Source organism: Sphaeramia orbicularis, chromosome 5 (genome assembly GCF_902148855.1).
Source record: "Sphaeramia orbicularis chromosome 5, fSphaOr1.1, whole genome shotgun sequence".
NCBI classification, from domain to species: domain Eukaryota; kingdom Metazoa; phylum Chordata; class Actinopteri; order Kurtiformes; family Apogonidae; genus Sphaeramia; species Sphaeramia orbicularis.
In genome coordinates, this window is record NC_043961.1 from 468169 (window position 1) to 488183 (window position 20015).

The 20015-nt window shown below is 41.6% G+C and overlaps 1 protein-coding gene across 3 annotated transcripts in view; it reads left to right on the forward strand.

Annotated features, from left to right (window-relative positions):
• Positions 1-19148, forward strand: part of LOC115419864 (plasma membrane calcium-transporting ATPase 1-like) — a 231718-nt gene extending 212570 nt beyond the window's left edge. For 2 of the 3 annotated variants that reach the window (XM_030134928.1, XM_030134926.1), the window contains one exon: positions 10364-19148. In XM_030134928.1, coding sequence (XP_029990788.1) covers positions 10364-10606 — 243 coding nt within the window. In that variant the 3' untranslated portion in view covers positions 10607-19148. Of the gene's footprint in view, positions 1-1163; positions 1375-10363 lie in introns of all 3 variants that reach the window. The other variant, XM_030134927.1, reaches the window with a different exon arrangement.
• The last annotated feature ends 867 nt before the right edge of the window (positions 19149-20015 follow it).

Below are 20015 nucleotides of genomic sequence, written 5' to 3' on the forward strand. Positions count from 1 at the left end.
TCAGATGTTTTCAGGTCTTTTCCTGCTTACAGGCACATTGGGACGCTTTCTTCACTCCTCATCGCTCAGGTCTCGTCTGTATTATTTACACAGCTCAAAATGCTAAATTAGGATTGTGGCTCTTCTCCATTTATTCTGTTGTGTAGATGTGGACCAGAACATGCAGGATTAGATACTCCTTCACTGGTAACAGGCTGAACAGTGGAAGAGTGGAAGAACCTGATGGAAGATTCATCTGACGCTAATCAAAGCCTTTTGGAAATGATGTGTGGTTTCATAAGAAACTGGACAACGCAAAATCTAAATCAAAGTAAAGAAACTGTAATTGAGTTTAGTTAAATCCAGTAAATCTTGAAATGAATATGACAGTGATTGTGAGGATCCTGATGTGAAGCGTCGGAGCTTCAGCTGCTGAAGCTGAGTTTATCCAACAGATCTGCAGGTTTGGTTTAAAGCCCTGAAGTCTGACTTCTACTTTCTGCTTCTGCAATCTTCTTTAACTTCACAACAACTGTTTACTGACTCCTGATCTGTACCGTCCTCGTCTCCTTCCATCCTAGACCCTTTCCTCCCTCCTTATGTCCTTCCTCTTCCCTCCTCTTTTTCATCTCTCTCTCTTAACTCTGTCTCAGTCTCACTTCAGATCCTGGTCTAAATCTGTCTCAGTTTCTCTTTAGGCCCTGGTCTAACTGTTCCTGGTTCAGATCAGGTCCTGGTCTAACTGTTCCTGGTTCAGATCAGGTCCTGGTCTAACTGTTCCTGGTTCAGATCAGGTCCTGGTCTAACTGTTCCTGGTTCAGATCAGGTCCTGGTCTAACTGTTCCTGGTTCAGATCAGGTCCTGGTCTAACTGTTCCTGGTTCAGATCAGGTCCAGGTCTAACTGTTCCTGGTTCAGATCAGGTCCAGGTCTAACTGTTCCTGGTTCAGATCAGGTCCAGGTCTAACTGTTCCTGGTTCAGATCAGGTCCAGGTCTAACTGTTCCTGGTTCAGATCAGGTCCTGGTCTAACTGTTCCTGGTTCAGATCAGGTCCTGGTCTAACTGTTCCTGGTTCAGATCAGGTCCAGGTCTAACTGTTCCTGGTTCAGATCAGGTCCAGGTCTAACTGTTCCTGGTTCAGATCAGGTCCAGGTCTAACTCTGTCTCTGGCTGTCCCTCTTCAGATGGATGTGGTCTATACGTTCCAGACGGGCCAGGCGGCGGTCCCCGGTGCTCTGCGCCGGCAGCCGTCTGTCGTCAGTCAGCACAATGACGCCTCGGCGGCCAAAACTCTGTCTAGCCCCACCCACGTAGGGCTTAGCTCCTCCTCCTCTCTCACCAACTCGGCCGGGGCTCCGCCCGCTGCCGCCGCTGCTTCCTCCTCCACTGCAGGCAGTGAGTCTGCTAACGGCTAACGGCTAACGCTGCACGCCTGTGTTCTGTTCTAAAGGCATGAACCCTGTCCAGTCTGTCTGCACGTCAGCAAACGCAACACACACACAAATACAACACATACACACAAACACAACACACACAAACACTACACACACAAACACTACACACACAAACACTACACACACAAACACTACACAAACAGGAGGGACTTTAGAAAAAAGAACCAGGTCATGACAAAAGGTCTGAGCTGAAGGGTCAACACTGAGGTTCAGCCACTGTGGAAAAGTTCAGACACAGCCTGTGTATAAGACACACTATGATTACATTAGATTACATTAGATTATATTACATTACATTAGATTAGATTAGATTACATTAGATTACATTAGATCGGATTCGATTACATTACATTAGATTACATTAGATTGGATTACATTACAGTAGATTAGATTAAATTACATTAGATTACATTATATTCGATTATATTACATTACATTGGATTTGATTAGGTTACATTACATTAGATCAGATTAGATTACATTAGATTGGATTAGATTGAACTCTGTTGATCGTCAGTGAATTAAGGTTGGAGCAGCAGTACAACACTGTATGTACACAAATGAGAAAAATGACAAAACAAGGACAGAAAATGGTAATAACAGTAACTGTAAAAATAGTAAGGAAAAACAGACAATTACACATTCCAAAGTACTTGGGGAAATAAATAGTAAAGTAGTAATAGAGCTTAATACTGGCAGAACTACTAATGCTAATTATAATAAAGTGATAATAGTATTACTAATACAATAATAGTGCGTATCAGGTTAGAAAACTCGGTCATTAAAGCTGTACGACAGACATCCGGGTCAGAAACAGCAGAATTCACACCTGCAGACCTGATGCTGTTTCTCGCTGCCAATGAAAAGACAAAGTTTGACAGTTAGTGGAGTTTCCGTGTCGTTTCTATGACGAACCACAGAGTATCAGCAGCATCGCTTCTGACAGAAACTTAACACTGATCAGTAATTAAAGCTTTCGATCCTATTTAACCCTCTACTGCTGGTACTCAGGCGCAGATTCTTCCCTTCATCTTAGTATCTCAGAATTCCAATATCATAGAAGGTAATCAGGGAATTTTATCCATTAACTAACAGTAAAAGTGCAGTGTGAGCAGCTGCAGATATACTGTATTTATAGTTTTCTACTGTACGCTTTCATCAGTGGAGTTTTCAGTCATGTACTTTCATGTGCAGTAGTTTTTGTCCTCGATAAAAGTTAAAAGCACCTTTAATGCTCTTAATGGGACATGGAAATTCCTTTTACGTCACATGATTGATCAGCTGATATTCCCATAAAGTCCTTAACATGTGGACTGATGAGACGAGCACCACAGCAGCCGAATGCTCTGCTTCTGCTGTCATTAAGTGTTCTGTCAGAATAAACGTAACCTGTAAATGGAGCTGGACTCTGAGTATTACAGCCTCCTTGGCTTGTACTAATGACTTGACATAAATTAGCCCTAATAAGTGGTGTCGAAGGAGGGATTTGGAGAGTAGCAGTGTTTTTTTTAATACGCTGACGACAACCACACTTTAAGAAGTCCGAACTGACCCTTTAACGTCCCTTTGTTGATGCTCTAAGTCCCAGGTGTCAAACATGTGTCCTGGGGTCCAAAACCGGCCCGCCAAAGGGTCCAATCCGGCCCTGCAGGATGAAAGGTCATAACCGAACCTGAACAGTCCAGGCTGAACAAGTCCTTTAGGTTCAGGTTCCACATACAGACCAATGAGATCTACAGAAAAAAGAACAGCACAATAAACAGAAATAATGACAAACACACATTAACTGTGAACAATTATGTGGAAGAATTTTAAGTGGAAAAAATCACATTACACTGAAAATATTTACATTTACAAAACTATTCTTTCACAGTAAAATGCAAATAAATACATAAATAAAAACAAAAATGAACAACCTGAAATGTGCAGTTTGAACAATATTCTGCCTGTTCCTAAATGTTTGGTGCATTTGTGGATCCACTGGGATCTGCAGTTGTGTTCAGAAGAACAGATGGAATATTGGAGAAACTGTTCACATTTTAGTTCAAACTCCAACATTTGAACAATATTCTGTCTTTTCCCAAATGTTTATGGAACACTGTGTGGAAATGCACATGTAGAAATAAGAAATCCAGGCAGAATAATGTTCAAATTGCACTAATTTTTCAAATTAAATTTCTGTTTTTTCAGGTTATTCACATCTTTTCTGTAAAATGTAAATATTTTCATAATTTAATTGTTTTGGGGTTTTTTTTACGAAAACAAAAAGAAAAACTTGGATTTGTCATTATTTATAGGTTCTTCAGTCATTATTTTTCTGGTCTGGCCCACTGTAGATCAGATTTAGCTGAATATGGAACTGAACCTGAATGAGTTTGACAGAACTGCTGTAAGTGAAACACGTGCAGACAGAACGACGACTGTTTCTCTTCCTTCATTTGCTCTGTTTTATTTTCTGTGTCTGGTTTTAACGCCTTTCATCGTCACTTCCCTCTCAGCCTGCTGCTTCTTCCCCTGCTGCATGTTCACATTTCAAGTCTCAGTTTGCATCTGTTAACCCTGATGTGACTGCCTGACGAGTCGATGACAAATCACAACTGCAACTGTTGGCCGACGAACACAGAAAGAGCGAAAAAAGCTGGGGATCGCTCTGACTGGTGACGGAGAAAAAAAATCCCTGCCCTATTTTCTTTGTTGTGTTCTTTTTTTTTTTTATCTTTTTCTGTAGGCGACAGCCTGGGCACCAAGATAATTTTATGGGTTAATCCTGAGCAGGGTTAATTCTGTCAGGCTCAGCAAGTCTCTGATGGTTTAAGAGGCAGGAGCTTTTCCCGTCCGTGTGTGCGCTGGTTGCATGTGTGCTCTAAGCTGCAGCGCTCAGCCTGCAGCTCTCCTGTGGTTCAGTAATAGAGAGCTTTGAACTGCAGGGTTATTAATTATAATGAAGAGTGTCTGCTGGTGCGTATAAATCAGTGTGATCGGCTGCAGCCTCTGAGGATTCATCGCACAGAGAACGACAGCAAAGAGAGCAGCTAGAGGACAAAAGCATTCTGCTCTGAATGCGATTAGAAACACTTGAGTGTGCGTGTTGTTTGTGTTGATTCCCATGTGGGAGAGTGTGTTCTCGGGGCGTGGTTTGGCTCCGTTCACGCTGGTTATCAGTGGCCAAAGTGGACCGGAGAAGACCATATTCAGCTCATGGAACTGAGGTTGAATATTTGGGTGTTTAGCAATGATTGAAAGCCACTTTGTGTTGCATTTGTATGAAAACATGGACATTGACAAGGCTTAGGTTCCAGATTTAACTGTCCTCTGGTCTTACAGTCAAACATATCATTAAAAATCTGAGAAAGTTGTCAATTTAATTTACTAAAGGTGATGTGAACAGAACTGTAGACAACTTTAACACTTTCAGTGCCATGGGCCGATTAAATCGGCTTTACGAAAACAACCTGTAAAGTGCCACGGGCCGATCAGATCGGCTTTGGAGAACACGCCACATTTGTGTACAAACAAACCATCCACCCCCATTTCTTTGTCACATTTCGATGACGTTCTTTCTGTGTCCCCCTTTTGAGACCAAGCAGACGGGAATTTGAGGTCACGCGACCGAATAATATTTTTATATGTTTTTAATGTTTCTTATTCTCCGGTGTTTCATCAGAGGGAGCCCTCCATGCCGGGGGGCGGCTGTGGACTCCGGGGGCTGTGGCGCCTTCTCTCACTGGGGTCCGCTCCTTTCTGGTGGGTGGGGGTCCCAGTTGGCCCTCTCCCACTAGTTGGGATGCGGGGCTGTGTTGCTGGTGCCTGGTCGCCGGGGTCGGCGGCTGCCTCCTGGTGCGGACGGCTCCCTGAGACAGCGCCTCCTAAACTGATGTTTTACTTTTACTTGTACATTTTTGTTCTGGTCTACCCGTGCTCAGTCAGTCTTCTTAAGTATGTGTGAGCTTGTGGGTTTGCATGTATGTGTGTGTGTGTGTGTGTGTGTGTGTGTGTGTGTGTGTGTGTGTGTGTGTGTGTGTGTGTGTGCGGGTGAGTGGGTGGGTGTGGGTGGGGGGCGGTACTGATTTTTAAACTGATATGTAAAGCACTTTGTGCTACAGTTTTTAATGTATGAAAAGTGCTATATAAATAAAGATTATTATTATTATTATTATTATTATGAATTATGCAAATTACGATCAATAATGAATCGGCTGCGTCCGGTGCGTTTTGAATCTAATCAGCAATCGGTCGGATGTTACCGAGCGGTTTCCTGCAGGATTCTTCAAATATTATAAAAACGACGCGAAATACTGAAAAACGGCCAAATTCTGTGGCACTTTTAAGGCTTATTAGCCCCTTAACTGTCTGGCACTTAAAGAGTTAATGAGATGACTCATACGTGTTGGTCTGTTTGTGCCACCACTGGGTCTGATGACTGAGACACAACAGGAAGTAGCAGCAGTAGACGATACAGAGGGTTTAATGGGATAAATAAGAGCAATTTCTATCATTAAGAGTAAACAAAAACAGAGACTCCATCCACATTAAAACATGAAACTGTTTTTTCCCAATATTCTAATCCATCTGAGACACATGTCACATGACCACTAGGCTGAAACCCCATTGGACGTGAAGACTGAGGCCGTTTGGAACAGTTCACCTGTAATGTGAGCATCTTCAACTGACGTTTGTTCAATTAGTAGTTTGTCATTTAGTTTAGTTTGTTTTTTAACAAAACTATCAGTAGTGAGGGTAATGAAGAATGGAAGGTTAAGGATAATGCACTTTATTATCCCTGCTGGGAAATTCAGTTCCTGCATTTCACAGCACTTAGCATTAGCATGTAGCCATTAGCATTAGCATTAGTACATTCGGAGCAGGGAGCTGCTATTCCAGACGCTTATGAAACAAATCCGATCCAGAGAGCACCGACAGGAGAATTAACCTGTAAGAACCTGGTTTTGACAGTGGAAATCTTTTCCAAAAGTCTCTGTTTTTGCTACAAACACATAGTTCACAGACCTAATGATCCTCATGTACCAGAGAAGTGTGAACCAGAAGTGTACTGATGTGGACGTAGCCCTGGGTTTAAAGGTGCCCTGCCACACAAAACCATGTTGACTTGGATTTTTGGAACTATATCAGGTCCATGTGTTAGGGGTTTGTGTCATGTAGTGAATCTGAAAACCTCCTCTGTCTGCTGTTGCCACTGAAAAGAAAAAAGCAGAGAACTCAGGTCAGTTATTAAAGCTGGTCAGTGTGACGTGTTCATACCTGAGCTCATTAATATTCAGGAGCTCGCCCAGGTGAGACCACGCCCACAGAATTCATTTAGCTCAGTGACAGTTCATACAGCAAGCTGGGGCACCACGAAGAGGGGTAAACGTGATAGATTCATGGGGCCTGGCATTCCTGGGGGGCCCATAGATCAGTGGAGGGGCTCCAGTGGATACAGGTTACATGCAAGGTCCACTGTACAAGAGAGGCCGGGAGTCAGACGTTCAAAGCATGTCAAGTTTCATTTTCAGTTTACACCAGTTCCTCTACTTGTTGTGCAGGGTAAAGGATGCTGAAAAGCCAGGCTCTCATTGGCTATCTGTTAGCCAATCAGAGTCAAGCTGATTAGCAGGGGTGTGTATCGGCAAGAATCTGGCAGTACGATACAAATCACAATACTAAGATCACCATACAATGTATCATGATACTGTTGAAAAGGCAATTTTTTGTTTGTTTCTTTTTTTTTTTTAAAGATTATTTCCTGGAAGAATTGAATTACACCAGAAATATGCACAAATTCGAAACACATTTTAATTTGATCAGAACAGGATCAAATGTTATATCACAAAATTTTTTAAATTCTTCTAGTTTCCAAAGGAACTGCCATCTGCCTCTCAGACAGTAAAAAGTGCTTTTAGGATGCTTCAAATAATCATTATTTAATACAACAGTGTTAAATAATAATAAATAAGATATAAACAAAAAAGAAAACCAAAAAACAAAAATGATCCTCCACAATATCTGCATTTGAATAAATATCTACAAATATCAATTCAGTACTTTTTAATATCGATACAGTATTGTGAAATAAAATATCACGATATATTGCAGAACTGATATTTTCTAACAGGCCTACTGATTAGCATGTTGAATATTCATGAGAACTGGCACAAATCAAGCTGAGTCCTACAGCAGGTTTTCTAGACCACGTTAGAACGGCTTGAAACCTGGGAACCAAGGCTTTTTTTATCACAAAAAACATTACAGAGTCCATGGTAGGACTTCAGACATTACCACAAAAGTAATAAAAGACGTGTGGCTGGGCACCTTTAATCCTAATTTCTAATCACGTCATAATACAGGGTTATTCAAAAAGAATGAACCAGTTTCATTACGCAATATTTTAATAAGGAAAAGTAATAGAAAACTCCAGCCAAGTCACAAGTGTTCTACTCACAATCAGCTTTTATTTCCTGTTTTACACGTGTTCAGTGTGTCCACCACCTGCATCACAGACAACATCAGTGCCATAAGAGGATTCCTCCCAGACACGTATCAGCAGATCACCATCCACTGAGGTGATCACTGTTGTTATTCGATGTTTAAGATCGTCGAGGTTAGTGGGTAGCGGTGAAACATAAACTTAGAAAACTCCTCTTTCAACTGGTCACTGACTCATTCCATGATGATGCTTGAGAACTGAAGCGATGTGTCATGAAATGGGTTCATTCTTTTTGAATAAGCCTGTATAATAAGAACAAAAGTGGAAATAAGAGTCAAAACAGTTCTAAACTCTTAATAACCATCAGGTTTTCTGGTCTCTGGATGCTGTTGGGGATGGAAAAATATTCCAGAATGGGAAAATATTCCAAAATGTCCACTCCATCAAAATCATTCACCTCTGATTTTATCTTTACACTTCGTCAACGGCAGCATTTTGATCTGATATTTTCACATCAGTCGTCTATTCTGCTGGAAACTGTCAGCCAGGAGCATCCGTTTCAGAGTCGGAGGTAATTCCGTCGATTCTGAAAACGGCACAAAAAATTGAATGGGGAATCAGTAAAGGAATCGATAACACAATTGGAGCTTTAAGCAGAATCAATAATGGCACTGGTATCAGTGAAGGTTTATGGATTCTTTTCCCTTGAGGCTGCAGTCTGAGCGCACAGCGGTTATGAGATGTCGGAGTGATTTAGTTCAGATCACTATGACGACGAGGCTCCATGATGTGTCGCACACTTGAAGGTGTTCGACAGATGAACTCACTGCTGCTGAGGATTTGACACCAAACCACCAGACTGATGTTGTTTTAAAGTTTTGCTTCAGTTCAGTCTGGTCTGGGGGAAGTGTGTCAGAGAAGAGTGAGCGTGTTGCAGTTGTTGTTGTGATCCCTCCACGTTTGGCTGCTGGTGTGCATTTTTCGTTTAAGTTCCTGCCTTCGTATTTTGATCCTATTTTGACGTGTTGTGTTGATGTTTTATGCATATTTTTGAGTTGTTGTACCACTGTGTTTTTATCCAGCTGACCTGTTTATCATGTTTAATGTTGTGTTTGATGGTTTTGCATCCCTCTGCTCAGATTTGGACACATCAGCATCATATGGTCCGTGTAATCAGTCTAAGGGTGCTCAGATCGGGCTTTACATTGGGCTGATACCAATCAGAGGCATTTTAATGACTTTATGATGTAGAACAAACAAGCAGAAGTGGATTTATGACCACGTGCCCTCCACATGTATAAAAACACTTCAAGATTTTACTCCACATACTTACCCACTACGCTAAGTTGACCATTTTGGCTAATTGAATATCCGTGCACATACCTGATTTGAAGCCATCTGCTTATTGTGTTGCACTTTTTGACACCGATGGCAGATGGCAAAAACAGCTAAACATTAACGCTAGGCAATATATTGAACTGATTTGATGAATCACAGACTTTTCTTTCACAACATAAGTTCCTACTGGTACTGTTCCTTATTCTTCATTTGGTTTGTATCCATAAACATCTAGGAGATGGACAGAAATACAGACGACATGAACGCAGAGGACGACAGATGGCTCAGTGCACATATGTATGAGTATCTAACTTAGAGAATAAAAGGGCCTTTAACCCATAAAGATACATCCACCACTGACCAAAATGATCTACTGATCTAAAATGTTTAATAGGCTACCTGTGGATCCATTAATCTTATCAATACATGTGAATAATTGGTGTAAAATGCAGTTTATTATCTTTTCATGGTCATCAGATATGACCCATTTGGACGTTCAGAGGCTCCGTAGTTACCATGGAAACACCGTCATCTTCTACAACATTGATTCACCAGTAAAACCCATGGAGTTGGATCAGTGACAGTGGATGGAGACACTTGCATTTATGTTCAGTTAATGAGAGATTTTGCTCAAAAAGTCACCTTTTCTTCAGTTTTCTCTGTTTCTGATATAATAATTATCAATTTTAATTTGAGCTTTTGTTAACATCTATGTGATCAGTGAATTAAATACAGGAAAATTACAGATTTTCAATGGAAAAAAAGCTAAACACAGGATAATGCAAAGTAAATGTTGATAAATTACTTAAATACAGAGGAGGAGAAGAACTGGGTCTTTTTTTTGGGTTAATGGTTAAAACAAACCTTTAAAGGTTTAAAGGTTCATTTTGTCTGTTGTGGACTTTTTAATTAAAGGCTTTAGCTCAAAAACTAAGATGAAGGAACAAGTGACAGAGCGTCCACAGACTCAAAAAGTCCATTATTATTTGTGACATCATCTGTAAATACAAACCAAATACATGTGGTAGGTAGATGTTGAGGCCGATTGGCCTTTGCAGAAAACTTCCTATCATGCCAGACTCATCCGTGGTAGTTTGATCGGAGCACCCTTAGCGCCTTTGTAAAAGTGGGCGTGTCCGCTGACCTGTGTTTTCTGTCTTGGTTCCAGATTAAGGTGGTGAATGCATTCCGTAGCTCCCTGTACGCGGGGCTGGAGAGCCCAGAGTCCCGCAGCTCCATCCACAGTTTCATGGCCCATCCCGAGTTCGTCCCGCTGTCCGAAGAGGAGGAGGCTCGCATCCCCGCCATCGAGGAGACCGGAGACGAGATCGAATCGCTCCCCGGCGCCTCCTCTGGGGGAGGAGGGGAGCCGCCCAGCACCTTCCCCCACAGCTGCCAATCATCCATCTGAGCCCCCACCCTTCCCCCGTCCCCGCCTCCTCCTCCTCCTCCTCCTCCTCCTCCTGTTCATCATCAGCATCTTGAAGCACAGAGGAGGGGCGTCATCATCCGCTCATCCACATCCCGCTTCACGCCGCCTCCACCCTCCTCTTTAGTCATTCCTGCCACATTGTGTTTTTCATACTGACTGTGGCGTCGATCTGCCTGTAAGTTAGCCCCGCCCACTTCCACTCCACCTGAATGAGTCTCCACAGCTGTCCTTTGTCCATTCATGTGTATTTTTTACTTGATGCTCCTTTTTAAAACAAGCTTTTGTTGGGTTTGATCTTTCGGGACTCGCTCGCAGCAGCATGTCGTGTTCTGTACTCGCTTCATTCCTGCGCTCAAACAAAACGCACCGAACTTTTCAAAGAGTGCACAGATTCTCATGTACATACGCTTCCTTCAGCTAAAAAGTCGGGTTTGGTGATCAGAAGATTTTTAGGCAAATGCAAAAATGTAACCTTTTGTCATTTTTTTAAGGTTTTCTTTTTAGATGTTGTTTGTTTTTAAAACCTCTTATAACGAATGTTTAATTGATGGTTGATTCAAACTCCTGCGAATGTCTTGTGAGTGTGACACTACAGAAGTCGAACTGTTAAACATGTTCTTCCCTTCATACATTGTGTCTGTATGTGTTGGCTTTTCTTTAGCTGCGACGTGTTGTTGCATGTGGAAGGACAGAATGTTTACGACCCAAAAATATCGAACCCAGAGAGGGCTCGCTTTCTGCTCAGTGGCGGTCTGACCTCATCTCATCCAATCAGGGTTCTGGTTCTCACTGCCCCTCCCCTTCACTATGTCCACCAATAGGAAACATCCTTCCTGTTTCCCTCCCCTCTAGTAGGATGCATGTTATGTTCAGTCGTGTTGAGTCGCATGATAACTTAGGAATGAAATTTGGGGTCCTGTTTTCGACTACCGTCTGTTTGTTACTGCCACTTTGTCCATGTTTAGAGCAGCGTTCACTGTCTGTCTGTAAAACTGAATGTTCTGTTACAACAGCAGGACAAAAAACAGTCATCAGTACTCTGTAAATTTAAGTGGAAACAGTGCAAATAACACTCATTTGTTCCTAAAAACAGACCCAGACTACATGCATATGCTGGGATTCTGCTCATCGGTAAAGGTTGTAATAGTTAATTACTACAAGCAGTGAAAACAGTTTAATCTTCAAAAACACTCAAAGTAGAAGAATAAACTACAAAAACAAAATGCAACACAATCGAAGCTGAAAAACAGTGTAGAGTAGCGTGGGCTCGGTTGTGGTTTTGCTCCATTTTTTGATTCACGCTGCGTAAGAATAAAGTGGTTTTGCACAAAATGGGACCTTTTAATTAATCACATATGATGTCATGCAGTCTTAGCTCAAATATTAGCCTTTAAAAATACACTGTGAGCACAAAAAGATTCAGTTTTTCACTTTGAGTCAAAAATCTACAAAGGGTCCAAGGCACTGCCCTGGGGAACTCCGCCTCATTTAAAACAGTAAATACTTGAAAATGACTACACAGGTATTTGGGACCAGTTGTACCAGTTACTGTGGAATTATGGAAATGGCCACTCCAACTATTTAGAACAATCGGTGGCTGATGGACCAGATCACCTTTAGTACCTAAACTGCCCACTTTTTATAGCCAGACACTAAGAACATGAAGATAAGCTGTGGCCTAAAGCTCAGGAGGGTCGAATGTGGACTGTTGGAACTCATTCTAACATCAGTGCTAGTGTTTACATATTTCATCATTTCACATAATGATGACTGAAGGATTAAGACTGAATGCATTTAGCTGAGTTTCAACAGCCGTCCTTTCTTATATCTTTGCACAGGTTCATGTTTTTCCATTTCTGTTTCACACTGGACGTGAGACTCCATGACATCAAGTCCACTGTTTGCACTTAATGTATGTGTTTTCAAAAAGCAAACTCTGCAATAAGCATTTATAATCCCAGACAAATGTACATCATTATTATTATTATTATTATTATTACTGGTCAGATTTCACTCATTGAATAAATGTGGTAGGACTTTTACGAGCCGCTTTTTGGTCATCAGTCTCAACTTGTATCTGTCTCTGTTACAACACTCATAAACCATTCAGTGAAGTTTGTAAAAGCAGTAAAAACAAAGAACCAAAAAATATGAATTGTTTCCGTCGTGATGCTTTGTTGTTGAAAACTTTGACAGCAAAGCTTAAGTAGACGAGACAAAAGTAGTCAGCTGCTTATTTTAGGAAAAAGAGCGTCCAGTCTGAATATTGATCCTAAATGATAATGTTTCCTTTACCGAGTGTCGATGATCTGTTTTTGACCTCGTTCCTGGACGTTCAGTTCAACAGACAGGAGGAGAACTGAGCTCTGAAGGGTCTTATTTGTGTTAGAAGACAAATCTTAGTACCATTTCCGGTGTTTTTGTTCCCTGGTTTGTCAGAGTTTCTGACTAAAAGTGAATCAGCCGTCAGCAGCAGAGACCGCTCTGCTGAGTCCATACAACGAACGTCAGCGCTGAGGTTTACGGGCGACGAAACCCACTGTGCGTCCCTGCTGCTGCTGCTCTGCCGGTCTGCCGTCGTACGCAGATTACTGTCTTAAAAGAAGGAATCATCCTCCAATCAGAAGCAGCGCTGCGTCTAACCCCTCTGTCGTTGCTACTACTGCCATATTTCCAACTTTTTGTCATGACTCGGTTCTTCCTCTCCCCCTCTGATGAGCTTTTTCTATGTAACTCAGAGCCATATTTTATAGGTTGTCTGTATTGTTTTATATCTCATTGTTATCGAGGTTTCCTTTGGACTTTCTCAGCCCTCCCTCCCTCCCGGCCCACCCCTCCCCCCACCTCGGCCCTTTATCTCCAAACATGACCAAAAAGCAAGGAGAAAATCTTCAGTCGTCACTGCCGAACCAAGTCTAAAGGACCTCTACAATGTTTACATGAAAAGCGAGTGGGAGGCAGTTCGCCTGCGCTTCTCTCATCCAACCACTTCCCTTTCATTCCCTTGCTTTCCTAAATCTTAGAGTTACTATTTAACTAAATGGGGAATCTTTCTTGCATGGTTTTCATATAAAATTCAATGTTTTGCTCATTTTTTACAATTCTTCTGTATTTTTATATTAAGTACTTTTTAATATTTTGGAGATATATGAATATATATGTATAGGCTGAAGAGTTTGGTGACAGTACAGTACGTGAATGAGATGAATCTACCGTGGACTCTGTCTTTTTACAGCTCTCTAAATATTTATGCCACGTGTGTCGTCTTGGTCACCTGATGTTAGGGCTCCGAAACCTGCAGTGACTTGTTTACTTCAATTGGAATCTCAACAATCGGTTCTCATCAGCCCCCCCTCCTTTACATGATTATATTCACTTTATCTACGATGTTGTGACACACTACACGCTATGTGATTTCGCAGTTATCCGACTCCATTAGAGTTCAGCAGATGCAACATGAATACAGCTAACTGTATCCAACATTAAACAGGTGTATAATTATTTATCCAACCTCTGGGGTTTTGGGTTTTTTTTCTGTACTTTGAAGCTGGTTTTTCTCTGAGTGAGTGGATCGACGCTGGTGTCGGAGCGTCAAAGAGGACTGAAGCTGTGTCGCGTTTCAAGCTCCGCCTCCTCCAAAAAGGGGGCGATGAAGGTGTACCCGCCCCCACTGTCCTAAAAAAACGAATGGAAGAAACAAAGTGGATTATGGGATTCTGATGTAGGCTGTTTGGTTCTGTTCTCCTGAGCATAGATACAGGTCTTTGAGGTGGACCTGGGAAAACCTGAAGGGACCTACTATCCAAAGCAATACAACAGGACCCGCTTGATCCAGTTTCTCAGACCCTGTTTGGGGTTCAGAGACCAGGAACTGATCAGGCCTTTTGAGACCTCTACATCAGCCACAAAATGATTTAATTTCTTGACAAATGAAATATTTAAAGGCTGAATCTTTGGGTTTTCAGAATCTATTTAGAGTGAAGATGTGGATCAAACTGTCACAGTTTTATCTAAATGAACAAGTCAGTCTCTTCATCAGACAGTCCACACGACTTGTCTTCACACTTTACAGGAAAACCCAGGAAGACTCCAGTGTCCACAAATGATGGATAACTTTAAAGCTATTTCTACTTGAAGGACCGGAGCGGTTCTATTGTGGGACACTGAGACCGAACAGAAACTCAAACTAAACGAGGATATTAGATCTTACAAAAACAAACATTAGAAACTACACTGGAGTATCGCTGTGGTTATACTGTCATCAGGCCATTATTAAGCTTTAAATTCCAAACACGTCTGTGGCCACAGTTGTATTTTTTGCTGAAACATTCAAGTTTCCCACAGACTTTGTCTTTACATGGACTCAGAGTTCCACGTATTTGTGTGTTTGGACAAAGGCAGATACAAACTGGACACAGACGGCACAAATACAGCTGATCAGTTGTTATTTAACACTTTCCATTACAGAACATATAGGAAAAAAATGTCCCATCTTGCATTAAGCTCATGTACTGAAACTTTTTTGCAACACGACAGACATTTGTTCCAGTTTCTGTTCTTTTTTTATGCTGAAAAGTTTTTCCTTGAGCAGCGTCAGTGGCAGCTCACTGATCCTAATGTGCTAATGCTAATGCTAGGTGCTGTGTGTATTATGGGTAAAATGCACAGGCTGAATTTCCCACAGAAATAATAATATGAGTTAACCTTTTAAACACACATTGATGACAACACAGCTGGTGACTGTTCGGAGCAGGTTTTATTTAATCATCGCAGATTAAGTTAATGAAATATTTCTGTGGACGTTGGATCCCTGCTGCCTGTTCTGACTCTTCAAGTGTCAGGTGATGACGAACAAATCCAAACCAAAGAGGCAAAAAAAGTCATGAAAGATGCCACGTTTCAGCTCTTGGTTTTCAATTCGCAAACTCTGAGTTTTGAAGGAGGCGGAGCCTGTGACGGGACACAGATGCATCTGCGGACGTCGCCATCATTTCCTCCAACTGAAAAAACGGGAACGCATGATGACGTGTTTCCTCTTTGTTTTTTGAGAACAGCTGCGCTCCTACAGTCAGTGCCATGTAAATATTGTCATATAATGAAGAGAACCTGCTGTTTGTGTTGGTGACAGGAAATGGGAGAGGGGGCAATCAGCCAATCACCAGCCAGCAAAGCTTTAAGAAAGTTCTGCCAAAGTTGCTTTTTGTTTGTTCACCCCCGTTCTTCTTCTGATTGGAGCGTTTGCAGTCACATGATCAGCCCCTCCCTCTTCCTCGTCGATATCGCTGTGATGGTCGTCTGTTGGACTGGTTGGACTGGTTGCCCTCATATCCCAGAATCCTTAGCGAAAGACGCCGCAGACCTGTTTTTGGCTCCTGGTTCCAACCACGTCACAAAAAAGTGTCCGGATGAAAACTCAGCAGCGGACTGAAAACCTTCAGACACACCTGGTTTTACTTCCTGAAGGTTCTTTTTTGGAATTGATTTGATTTTTTTTCCTTCTTTTTTCTGGGTTTGGTTTGGGGGTTTTTTCCACGAGGACCTCTGTACGGAGAAGGAACTCACTTCTTATCCGATCATCGTTGCGTTTTGACTGCTTCCTCTTCAGAGCACTGCCTTTCTCAGAACAGAACAGAACCTTCACTTCAAAATAAAAAAGGGTACAAACGAACTGGAGTATCACAGTTGGAAAAGTCATAACCACTTAACATATATATCTATATATTTATATATGGTATCCATGTATTTATATCTAGGATGTAAACGCCAGTGCTCATGTTAGGTATAAATACATAGATATATATGGTTTCTCAGTTGAACTTCATTGCAAAAAAGACTGAAAAAGATTTGTTTTCTGTAATTACTATGATACACAGTAATAGGCGTTGGTGTTATTTTTGTATAAACATAATATCATCTATGTGGCATGCATGACATATATACAAAATTTGGTGGTTTAAAGCAATATGTCCAACCTGGTGCGATTGGTTCCGTCGTGTTCTGTGTAGCCTAAAGCCACTCTGTACGAAAACATGAAAAAAAAACCAAAAAAAACAACAAAAAAAGACGAACTGCATTTGGGTAAAACTAACTGTTCAGTATATGTGTTCAATGTTCTGTGTTCTGCATGTTTTAGTATGGAATGAAACATCCCAATGTTGACTTGTTTTCCAAATCCCGAACACACGCCCCGATCACGCAAAACACACACACACACACAATCACACACGCACACACAGACACACACAGACACACACATGCATTTGCACTGCGGGGTGAAACACACTGAGGAAATTCAAACTGTGTGACTTTGTGACGGATGGACTGATGAAGCATCGTCTGGTTTATCCGCCAACTTAGAGACTAACATCCACCTCTTCGCTGTTTCATCCTCCCCTCCCACACAAACACAAACAAACAAACAAACACTGAGATTTACAGACTGTCCTGAACTCATCACCCACTCATTTGTACAGTGAGAGGAGGAGGAGGAGGGAGACGATGGCAGTAAACGAGGCCTCAGACATTCAGCCTGTGGTTCAGGTAGGCTTCTGGTCTGCAGGAATCATCATCTCCACCATCTCACCAATCACATGCATCGATCGAACGTTCACATCCATCCATCCCTGTTCTGTTCTTCCTCCTCATTGATCCATTCAGAGGAAAAGGTAGTTTTTCCTGCACAGGGGATATGTCTGTAAACACACCGCGGTTACTATAGTCAGCCTAAACTAAAACTATTATAGTGGGATACCAGACGCACATTAGATGAAGTAAAACCAAAAAGGCCAGTTTTCAACAAATTAAAAAGAAAATGCAACACAAGTTAAAATGATACAGAATAAATAAAGTAGAATCAACTTCATTTTTATTTTTCTCTCAGTTCTCCTTTAGGATGCCAGTGAACAGCACCTAGTAATAATATGCGACAGGAACATTAATTTGGTTTTAATATTTAAATGGTTTTGTAAATCATAGCTGACATTATACGTTTCAGCCTTTTCTAATTTCTATAAATCAAAGTTTTTTTCACAATACTTGTAAATCCCAACTAACACTAAAGCTAAATAAAAACTCATTTCTAAAGTAACAGCAGACTGGTGACGTATTTGTGGGTGTAATTCAGGATTTCATCAGATAAACTTTGTGCATGAGGTCTGCGTAGATCACTAAATCACATACCGGCACATTAGTGCTAGCATATTAGCATTAACATCAGTCAGTGTTTACATAAACTATTTTATTTTACACAACTGAATCTTAATCTAAAAACTCAAAACTGAATAAATGTTCATATTTTGATGCTGAGATCAGTGTTGAAACGACACTTAGTTTAAAGATGGAAGTTTGGCTAATCTGACTGAAGGGCTGTAACACAAACACTGAAATCCTTCCTGTTTTATTCCACAGTACTGTTTACATACTGTTGTGTGTATTAATTGGCCTATAGTTCAGTTTACAGTTTGACATTCTAAAGAAAAGTTTTTATCCAACTGAGAAAAGCGGATGCTAATTAGCTCGACTTGCTAACGCTAGCATTGAAACCTGCTGAGTCATGGGCAGCGCTAAGCTACACAACAGGAAGAACGAAAGGGAAATGGTTTAATTGGTAAGGATATTTCATATAATAATTTACAATGCATTAAAAAATATTATGAGACTGTTTTTAAGAATAAAAAATTCAAAAAGAATAGAAAGAGTGACCTTTTGACCGTTTACTGTAATATTTCAGCTAGTAGGCGCTGGGGGGATGTTCTGTGTTAATTCATTCACTGCCGTGTTTGTTGTATCTCATTAAAGTAATAAACTGCTTTACTTTAGGAGGATAAACATGTTTCTGTATTTAATACTTTATATAAAACTGTTCAGTCTTTGTTACACCAATGGTACAACATTATGATGACACAATACTGACGTCATTTCCAACAGAAAAACAGACAGTCGCAGAACTGTCAACTTTATATTACATTTAAGTGGCGTCATCTACACAAGAAGACAAAATGGCAACAAAATGAATGATGTGATATTTATTATGGATTTGTACAGTTTGATAAATCTGATTTCAAGCAGCTAAATTAGCAAAAACAAGAAAAATGTGCAAGTGGTTTTGGATCCAAACTCAGTTATTCTTATGTAGTAATGAAGACGGAACATTAAACCAAAGTATGGAGCAAAATGAGCATTTTTACCCAGGACATGCTTTTGTGTCAGGCTGTGTTTGTTTCAGCAGTGATACGACACAACACTGACAACTGTCGGTTTAATCCATCTATTTCCATCCCAGGGCTTGTATTGTTACTCTTTAAACGTCATTTACGTACATAGTTGGGTTTGTTTGGTAAATCTGACCTGGGATATTTCCTCCAGTCGGTGGGGTAGAGTTTTCATGTTCTGGGGGGGGGGGGGGGGGGGGGGTTCCTTAGTTCTCAATTCCTCCCTCCATTATTGACATGTATGCTAGGTTGATTCTCCTCTCAGGTTCAAATGTAGATGATAAACTGGAGTAAAAATACATAAACAGTCCCAAAATGTAAACCAAAAAACCACCACTAAAACTAACGGGAAAACTACATTAGAATTTTTATTTCGGCAAAACTAGAGGGCTCATACCGCGACCAGCCACTAGGGCGCCATGGATGTGTTTGGGCTTCAGTTTAAGGAGATGTAGTGAGATTATTAGAATTTTACCATCAGTAAGACTGGTCGACTCCTGTAAACCACCGGCAGTGAGACGGCTTTGAAGACATGTGGCTCACTGTGCTTCCTGTGTGGACGTTGTGGACAGGTGAAGGTGTGTGGTCCACAGGTGAAGGTGTGTGGTCCACAGGTGAAGGTGTGTGGTCCACAGGTGAAGGTGTGTGGTCCACAGGTGAAGGTGTGTGGTCCACAGGTGTGTTGTCGACACACCTGTGGACCACACACCTATCGACAGGTGCAGGTGTGTTGTGGACACACCTGTGGACAACGCACCTTCACGTGTCCACAGGTGTGTCCACAGGTGTGTGGACACACCTGACCACAGGTGTGTGGACAGGTGCAGGTGTGTTGTGGACACAGCTGTGGTCAGGTGTGTGGACAGGTGCAGGTGTGTTGTGGACACAGCTGTGGTCAGGTGTGTGGACAGGTGCAGGTGTGTTGTGGACACAGCTGTGGTCAGGTGTGTGGACAGGTGCAGGTGTGTTGTGGACACAGCTGTGGTCAGGTGTGTGGACAGGTGCAGGTGTGTTGTGGACACAGCTGTGGTCAGGTGTGTGGACAGGTGCAGGTGTGTTTCCTCAGTGTGTGCGTCACCTGCTCTTCATCCTCACCATCTTCCTCCTGTTTGCTTCAATCTATGCAACAGACTCCTCCGGTTTCTCACTTCCTCTCCCTCACTGTCTGCTCGTCTCCG